The 8,889-nt window shown below is 53.9% G+C and overlaps 1 protein-coding gene across 1 annotated transcript in view; it reads left to right on the forward strand.

Annotated features, from left to right (window-relative positions):
• Nucleotides 1-4,077, forward strand: part of UBE3B (ubiquitin protein ligase E3B) — a 55,670-nt gene extending 51,593 nt beyond the window's left edge. Inside the window, exon 27 of the mRNA XM_044674040.1 lies at nucleotides 1,310-4,077. Within this exon, the coding sequence (XP_044529975.1) occupies nucleotides 1,310-1,501 (192 nt within the window). The 3' untranslated portion in view covers nucleotides 1,502-4,077. The remainder of the gene's footprint in view (nucleotides 1-1,309) is intronic.
• Nucleotides 4,078-8,889: the final 4,812 nt, after the last annotated feature.

An 8,889-nucleotide genomic window follows, 5' to 3' on the forward strand; every position in this document is an offset into this window, starting at 1 on the left:
AGAGAGAGAGAGAGAGAGAGAGAGACAGAGAGAGAGAGAGACAGAGAGAGAGAGAGAGAGAGAGAGAGAGAGAGAGAGAGAGAGAGAGAGAGAGAGAGACGGAGAGAGAGAGAAGAGAAGAGGAGAGGAGAGGAGAGAAACACACACACAGTTCTCTTTGGTTGGGGACTTGCCTTACCACAATAAAGTCTGGTCTAAACAATCATCTACCAAAGTGAACTCCCTGCCAGGTCGTCATGAGGGGCCTGAATTTGGCCCCGAAGAGCAGGGGTGGAATTCTGGCTCAGCTACTGAGTGGCCTTGGGCCGGCCCGTTGCTTCCTGAGGCTCCGGGTTTCTCTTCTGTGGCCTGAGGACTTTGGCACAGAGATTCACAGGGTCCCTTTCAGCTCGGCCCTGGGAGCCTCTGATCTCAGTAGGGGAACCCCCACATATCTCTCCTCGGTGTTGGGGGGTGTCCGTGGTAGCCCCCTAAGATCTCGGCCTGTCTTGTGAAACATCTGAGAACGAGGAGGTAGTGTTCACTCTGGGCTTCCAGTTAAACGTATGGAGGGGCAGCCAGGCGGCGCCCGGCCTGGAGTTGAGCTTTCCTTGAGGGTTCAAGTCTGGCCTCGCACACTTTCTGGCTGTGTCTCTTAAGCAACATTCTTCACCGTGTTTGCCTCACTCTGTGCTTCTGTTAGAGCTGTTACTTGGGCAGAAAGTCGGGGTGTAACAAATAAGCGTATGGCGATCAGGAAGGTGGAGGGAGACAAGTGGAGCCTTACCTTCTAGGGGCCCATTTCTGTCTTTGCAAATGTGGGGAGCTGCCGTCACTGACTCCAGGAGTCTTCCCAAGTGGTGGCCCTGGGCTTGGCCCTGTTCTTGGGCTGACCCAGAGACTCCTAGAGGCAGAGGGAAAGAACCTCAGAGGCCATTGAGCCCGACCCCTCCTTTTCCAGAGGTGGAAACTGAGGCCCAGAAGGGTGAAGGCCACCCAGGCAGGGAGCACAAGACAGAATTTGAACCGAGTTCTCCCTGACTCCCACCTCAGCCTCTGCCCCTCCTTGCTCCCTCGTTCCCTCCTCACCAGCTGGTAAGACAAAGGTCAGACCGAGGTTTTAAGGAGAATTGATGACGCTTCAGCACAAGGGAAACCCCCCAAACCTCCCAGAAGCAGTTTGATTTCAGACTCGGCCACAGTAAAATAAGGTGGTTAAGGCAGACAGTCCGAGCGCCCCGTCCTGGCTGAGAGCACCCCCAAAGGAAGGGATTTTAATGGAGCTGTTGCTGGCGATGTGTGTGTGCATGGCTCTTGTGTGTATCCACAGGACACAGGAGACACGCTGGGCAGTGTGCTCAGGGGCTTCTTCACCATCCGCAAGAAGGAGCCGGGGGGCCGCCTGCCCACCTCCTCCACGTGCTTCAACCTGCTCAAGCTGCCCAACTACAGCAAGAAGAGCATCCTCCGGGAGAAGCTGCGCTACGCCATCAGCATGAACACCGGCTTTGAGCTCTCCTAACCCTGCCCCGTCCTCCCCCCTCCCCCCAGTGTGGCTAGGCAGGTGGCTGGTGTTTGCCCTTCCTCCTCCTCTGAACATTTGTGCTCAGCCTGGTGTAGGCAGGAACCTCGGGAGGGCGTGGGGGGGCCCCAGACATTCTCGCAGGAAATTCCGAGGGGGCTGGGCTGGGGAGGCGCTTCTTATCACCGGGAGCGTCCACGCCGGGGCCGCAGAAAATTGCCGGAGATCACTTAAAGCTAGATACCACCCGAGGGCCTCGCCTAGGAGAGGCCAGGATTCACCCCGGCCGTGCTCAAAGCCTGAGGCAGACTCAGATGGGCCCGTTGGGTCCTGCTCTCCCCCGACCTGAGGCTCGAGCCTTGCGTCTGGACGTGCTTCGTTCTCTCTTCTTCTATTTTGTCTTTTTTTTGTTGTTTGGGAACTCTTCTGAGCAGAGTGGCGCAGGGCCGGCCTCGAAGGCCAGGAGGAGGCCAGCCCTTGGAGCCCCCCACATTAGAGATCCTGCCCTAAAGTTTCTTCAGAGCCTTCCCTTAGGTCAGGCCTTGTGGCTGGGCAGTCCTAGGCCATCACACATCAAGCAGACTCCACCTCCCCAGGCAGAGACAGCCATTTGTGGGCAGCTGTTTGTTCTGCCAGTACCGGGGCAGATTGCTGGTGGGGGCGGAGGAGAAAAAGGAAAGGGCTTCTCTCGGGCAGCCCTGGAAGCACCAGCCGGACAGCGAAAGACCTCGAGGTTGCTGCCTCCTGGGAGTCGAGTGAACTGTGGACGAGCCCTGCCTGATGTGATCAGAAAAGTCCTGGAGCCTCCGCTCTTGGCACTACTCAGATCTGGCCCCAAAGGCTGTCCTCTTGCATCTGGGAAGCCCTGAGCCCTGGGTGAGATCCAGGCCTGAGGGATAGCTCTGAAAGTCCCTCTCCCACCTATTAAAAGAAAGTACTCGAGCCTGATGCTTTTTTACAGAATTGGTACCAGAACTTAAGATTCTACACCAGGGTGGACACCCCGAGAGCTTTTTTACTAGGTTGTTTGTATCGCGCGCTGAACCTTGGCAACCCCTTAGTGGATGGCGCTGCCAGTCCCGAGTGTGAGGGAGCACTTGTCCTTCGGGACCAAAGTGGGGCCCAGCCGCTCACCGAGCAGTCACAGCCCGCCCCACTTGCTCCATCTCCAGGCCACAAACTTCGTGTTGCCAGATGAGGCTTAGTCATCCCACACGCCCCACCTTACCGCCAGAAATTCTGCTGTCCCTTCATGGGCGAACCGTCCAGGACCCTCCATCTCTGGGGGCTCCACACTGAGCTCCTTCTCTTTCTGCCACCATCATGAGAAAGTGGGATCTGTGCCCTGCTCCGGCCACAGCCCCCAGAATTGCCCTCCCCGCCCGCCACGTGCGCGGTCTGGCGGGGAAGGCGATGGTGGGCCAGCCGGTAAGGCAGCAGGGCCTCCTGAAATGGAAGGCCGTCCAGGAGTGGGTGTTGGAGACAGCCTTGGCCAAGCTTTGTCTGCCGGACAGGTTTGGGCCTGTGAAGGGAGAGCTTTGTTTTAGGAACAGTGTTGTGAGCATCCACGTCTGAAGGCCGCAGAATTTTTGCCCCCCACATTCCCTAACATGTTAACTTTGTGGTCCTACCAACTGAAAAGATCTTATTTCCACCTCTACCATTGCCTTTTGATTCCTTGCATGCGTGGGCGCAGCGGCCGAGAGTTTAAAAAAGCAGCATCGTGGCTGGAGGGCTAGAACACAGAACCTGTCCGCCATCTTGATTTTTCATTTCCAGGGAATGAGGATGTGGGGTGGGGGTGCCAGGCAGCTCGGGGGAGGCTTCCGAGTCCCTGCAGACAACTGCACCTTTTAAATCTTGCCCTCTCGGAAACACTGAATCTGTCCTTTTTGTAGCTGATGTGCAACCCGTGATTCTTGTGTATTGGACCTTCACCGATGGCTAGAAATAACTAGTGTGTTAAGACGTGACCAAAGGCTTTCATTTAATCTTTGCCTCATTGGGTGATCGCTTTGTGCCCTCTTTGCCCCGTGGCTCTGTTTCCGGGTTATGAACAGGAGCCAAGAGGGGAAGATTGAACCAGTTGAGATGGATTTTTTTCCCCTATAGAAAGTCCCAGGCCTCAACCTGACCTTGACCTTAGAGCCAGTGGAGGTCCATGATGAGCCTGTATAGTCTGTGACACACTACCAAAGGGGGTTGGCCTAAGAGGAGAATTATAATGGGGAAAAGTGTGCGAAGTGATGGATAGGCAGCCTAGGATTGCCATTAGTTTCTGAAGTAGAAGAAATACAAAGCTAAATTTTGATAAAACCCGGCGCCAGTCCTCGTGGAGCAAAGACAGAATCTAACACACAACTTTACCATGATAAGTGAATTAGAAACACAGAGCAAAGTGCTATCTGAAGCCCAAGGGGGAAAGGATGATCATGGAGGGCTTCCTGGAGGTTGAGGATCCACGGGGCATCCCGGGCATAGGGGACAATTTTAGCAAAGGCAGTCTGTGTTGGTTGGCCCTCCCCAGTGACCAGCAATCTTTTCATTGTGAAATAAAAATTGCCTTTTCTCCATCCTCTCTGCCGCCTTTGACACTTGATCATCTTTTTGTGATCTATTTTTCTGACTCCTACTTTAAACTGCTTCTCAGACCCCTTTGCTGGTTCGTCCCCCCCCCCAAGTCTTGCCCACTGACTGGATATTCCTAATACTCTGTCCTGGGCCCTCTTCATTTCTCCTTTCGTACCATCCCATGTGACCAGCTCTTCGGTTCCCGTTCCACGGTCCTCCCCGAGTCGGGAAGGTCAGATCTCCCTCTCCAGCCCCAGGCCCTCCCCATCCCGTGACCTCCTGGAGATTTCTCACGGACGGCCCATAGATGCTGTGAACTTGCACGCTGAGCTTGTCCAGAACGACTCCTTTTCTCCCAATTCCCCTCCCGCCCCTCCGGTCTGATCAGCCTCACGCGAGCCCTTCTTTCCCCTCGTGGCCGGGACCCACGTTCAGGCCCTCTTCCACCTGCATTGCTTGAATGACTTTCACATTCCCGGGCCAGCCCCCAAAGCGATGCTCCCGAAGCCTGCTCGGCGGACGTCCAGGATCCCGCGCTGGTCACCTCCTCTCCGCCGCCGTCGTCTTCATGTTAGAAGGCGAGCTCCAGGCGGCGCCTCCTACCTGGTCTTTGTATCCTGGGGAGCCCCTGCTAGCGGGTGGACTGCAGAGACCTAGGCCAGGAGGACGAGGGCAGAAGGGCTCCAGAAGGCTGGAGGGAGGAGGCCGGGTTCTCTAGTTGGGACCCTGCGATACCTGGAGGTCTCGTCCCCCCGCCTCCACCTCCATCCCTGCCTCTTCTCTTCCCCAAAGTAGACTTCTCAGCCCTTCAGAGGGCTCCGGCTTCCGGCCTGAATAAACTAGGTAGGACGAATTTAAGAGCGGTGCACAGGGCGGCTGTGTTAGCCCGACGTGTTAGCGTGTATACTAAACCCGAGAGTCAGAATTGGGGTTCTAATTTCATCGTTGTGAAGTCCTTTTAACCAAGTCATTTGGAGCCACGTCATCCCGGGGCCGCCACGAGGATCCGACGCGGTAATATTCAGAAGCGCCTAACCCAGAACCTGGCACTCAACTGACTCTTGTTCGGGGGCTAAAAAGTGTCTTTCCTGAAGTTGCCAAGTGACGTTCTCCATTAGGCCGCTCATCTCCGGCCACTTGCTAGCTCCTGAGGCGGACGGCCGGAGTGACTTCTCTGAGGCCATACAACGAATGCCCTAGAAACCAGGCCCTGAGCCTTGGGCTTCTGGCTTCCGCTCATTCCACCACGCCAGCCTGCTGCCTGGACGCTTGGAAATTTAGCTTTTTGGTGATGTCCGCTTTGGACGTCTCCTCGCTTTTCATTTGGTCTTTCTGTAACCCCAGTGCCTCGCCCCGTGCCTTTGCCATAGTAAATGCTTAATAAATGCACGTCGGCCTGTTGGCTCCATTTCATGGAGGACTTGACACGAGACCTCTCTGGTTGTACATAGCCCCTTGGACGGAACCCAAGATAGACTTTCTTTGGGCCCACGTTTGTGCTCTTGTGATTTATGGTACCAGAGGGCAGAGGGGGAAGAAACCAGTGCTTCTGGAAGAATGTAAATTCCTTGAGGGCAGGAACAATTTCTTTTTCTTCTCTTTCTTTTCTTTTTCTTTTTCTTTTTTGTTTGGGGAGGGGGTCCTTGTTATCTCCAGCTTCAGGTAGAGTGTCTGGCACATAGTAGGGGCTTGGTAGGCATTTACTGAACCAGATTAAACTCATATCTAGAAGTCCTTTTCACCAAGGAGCAGCTGGCCATCTAGAGACCTTTCAGAGTCAGGAAGTCATCAGAGAACACGTGTTGCTTCCAAAGAATTCTTGGCTGAAAGCGGTCTGTCCTCCAGGAAAGAATGTTTGTTTACCAGCTTCCCCGAGCCGAGATGCCAGCATGGAGAACAGCCTGAGGCAAAGCTCATCCTAGACCAGTGATGGCGAACCTTTTAGAGACCGAGGGCCCAAATGGCAACCCTCACGCTACATGTGAGCTCTGTCTTACCCCAGACAGGGAAGGGAGCGAGAGCTCCCCTTGGGTTCTGGGCAGAGGGGTGGGCAATGGGAGAAATGTCCTCAGGCGCATGTGGAGAGGGAAAAGGGAGCCGTTCCCTCTCTGGCACGCGTGCCTTAAGTTCACCAACACAGTCCTAGACTTACAGTTCAAAACAAGGGAGTTGGTCTGTCCCTTTCTAGAGGGATGGTCAATCATTCCATCCACAAACCTTTATCAAGCTCATGCGAACCCTCTCCGAGAGCAGGGTGGGCCGGGGCCGGCTCACACCGCCGAGAGAGCCGTTTTCAGCACGAGCATTCACGCGGCAGGAATCTGGAGACGCCCCCAAGCAAGGCTCATGTTGTTCTGGGAATCTTCTAGACTCGTGATGGAGAAAATGTCAATCGTGCAGATTAAACTCTTCAAAATGTGGCCAGAGGTGCGGTTTTTTCCTTTCACCATCACCCCCGTCATTGCCCACCGCTGGGGAGAAGAAGGGAGGAAGCTGGGGTGAGGAAGGGCTTCCTGGAAAAGGCGGCACTTGGGCTGGGGAAGTGGGGAGCAAAACCAGAGGCAGTTTGATAGATGGTTTGAGGCGGACCAGAGCGTGGAGGGGACGCGGTGCTCTCGGCCGGGTCCTTTTCCAGAGAAGCTCTGGAGGTTGCCATAAGTGCCTCCTCTGTGCCAGCGGAAGACAAAACAGAAATCATCCGCGCCCCAAAGGATGTGGCGTTCCCCAAGATAAGCAAAGCCAAAAGCAATGAGAGCCCAGGACAGACGGAGCCAAAGCCGGGGAGGCCCCTGGGGTTTCCATACTCCAGAATTAAGGAAGAATCGTTCCTCTCCGCTAGATGCTCAGCGCCATCTTCTCATCCCGAGGGGCTGCCCGGCAGGGTGGGTTCGAGTCTTCAGAGCTAAGGAGCAAGGAGAGGTTTCAAATCCAGCCTCAGACACTTAGCTGTGTGACCCTGGACAAGTCACTTAACCCAGTTTACCTCAGTTTCCTCATCTGTCAAATGAGCTGGAGAAGAAGCGACTAAGGTGGCTCATTGGATTGAAAGCCAGGCCTAGAGACGGGAGGTCCTGGGTTCAAATGGGGTCTCGGGCCCTTCCTAGCTCTGTGACCCTGGGCAAGTCACTTGACTCCCCATTGTCTGGCCCTCACTGTTCTGCCTGGGAACCAATAAACAGTATTGATTTTAAGATGGAAGGTGAGGCGGGTGGGGGTTGGGTTTCTTTTAACGAGCTGGAGGAGGACAAGGCAAAAGCCAAGAGAACTCCAAATGGGGTCCCAGAGAGTCGGACATGACTGAAATGACCGAACGGCAACAGCACGGAGAGGTTCTCCCATCATCCTCTGCTCCGGTCAGAGCCACAAGTGCATTGTGGGGTGGAGGAGCGGATCTCCCAGTTTAGGAAGGACGTGGACGAGCCGGGTAACACCCAGAAGAGGAAATCAAGATGGCGGCAGGGCTCGAGGCCGTCTCCTCTCTTCCTCCTTGTCCATGCGGTCTCTCTGGGCCGGCACCCTCAGCTCCTTCCCAATACTTGAACTCTTTAGAAGCTCTTTAAAGGTTTTGTCGTGGTTTAGTCCTTTCTTCAGGGCCCCATTTGGGGGTTTTCTTGGCAGACGTTGGAGTGCTTCGTCATTTCCTCTTCCAGTCCATTTTACAGATGAAGAAACTGAGGTCAAGTTAGGTGACTTGCCCAAGTTCACACGGGATAAGGACTCTAGGGCCACCTCTTTCCGGCCCTATCAGGTTCTTTGGGGTTCTCTAAGGCAGTGCTGGGCAAACGACGGCCCGCAGGCCAGATGCGCCCCCGAAATGTTCTATCCGGCCACGACATCATTCCTAATCTGACAAATACAACGAGCAGGATACAATACAATGAAACTTTGAAAGAGCTGCCTTAGAAACAGACTGACAGAGCAGCATTTCCTTTCCTTTGGCCCCTCTTTAAAAAGTTTGTCCATCCCTGGTCTAAGGGATAAAATGAAATCGTATTTGTAAGAGGCTTCACAAACCTGAATTTTAATGCTAGTTGTTAGCGATCTGGTCCCTCAGCTTAATCCATTTCAATTCAATAAAGATTTATGAAGCACCTCCCTGATCTGTGCCAAGCACTGGGCTAGGAGGTGAGAATACAAAGATAAAACAGCTCCTGCCGTCAAAGGGCACACAGTGGAACATGGAGAAGCCCAGCTAAGAGAATGGAAAGTATAAGGAGAGGCAGCTGGGTAGCTCAGTGGATTAAGAGCCAGGTCTAAAGACGGGAAGTCCTGGGTTCAAATCTGACCTTGGATATTTCCTGGCTGTGTGACCCTGGACAAGTCACTTATTCCCCATTGCTAGCCCTTACCTCTCTTCTGCCTTGGAACCAATACATAGTACTGATTGTAAGGTGGAAGGTTTAAAAGGGTTTAAAAAAAGTATATAGAAAATCACCCAAAGATATTTCAAGGAGTCAGTATTGATAGCTAGAGGAGACGAGACCGAGAAACCTTGTGTGGCCTCAGCTCTGCTAGCTCTTAGCACAGTCTTTGGCGCAGAGTAGATGCGTAGCAGGCACTTGAGACATCTTTGTTAGATTGCTTTATGGAAGGGATTATTGCTAAGAGGCAGAGCTGAGAGGAAAAACAGATATGAGCCATCTGAGCTGATTCTAGAAGGGTGCCGGGGATTCTGAGAGGAGAGATGGGGCGTGGGAGGGAGGGAGGGAGAGGAAGAGAGAGAGAGAGAGAGAGAGAGAGAGAGAGAGAGAGAGACAGAGAGAGAGAGAGAGAGAGAGAGAGAGACAGAGAGAGAGAGACAGAGAGAGACAGAGACA

This window comes from Gracilinanus agilis, chromosome 1 (assembly GCF_016433145.1).
Source record: "Gracilinanus agilis isolate LMUSP501 chromosome 1, AgileGrace, whole genome shotgun sequence".
Taxonomy (NCBI): Eukaryota; Metazoa; Chordata; class Mammalia; order Didelphimorphia; family Didelphidae; genus Gracilinanus; species Gracilinanus agilis.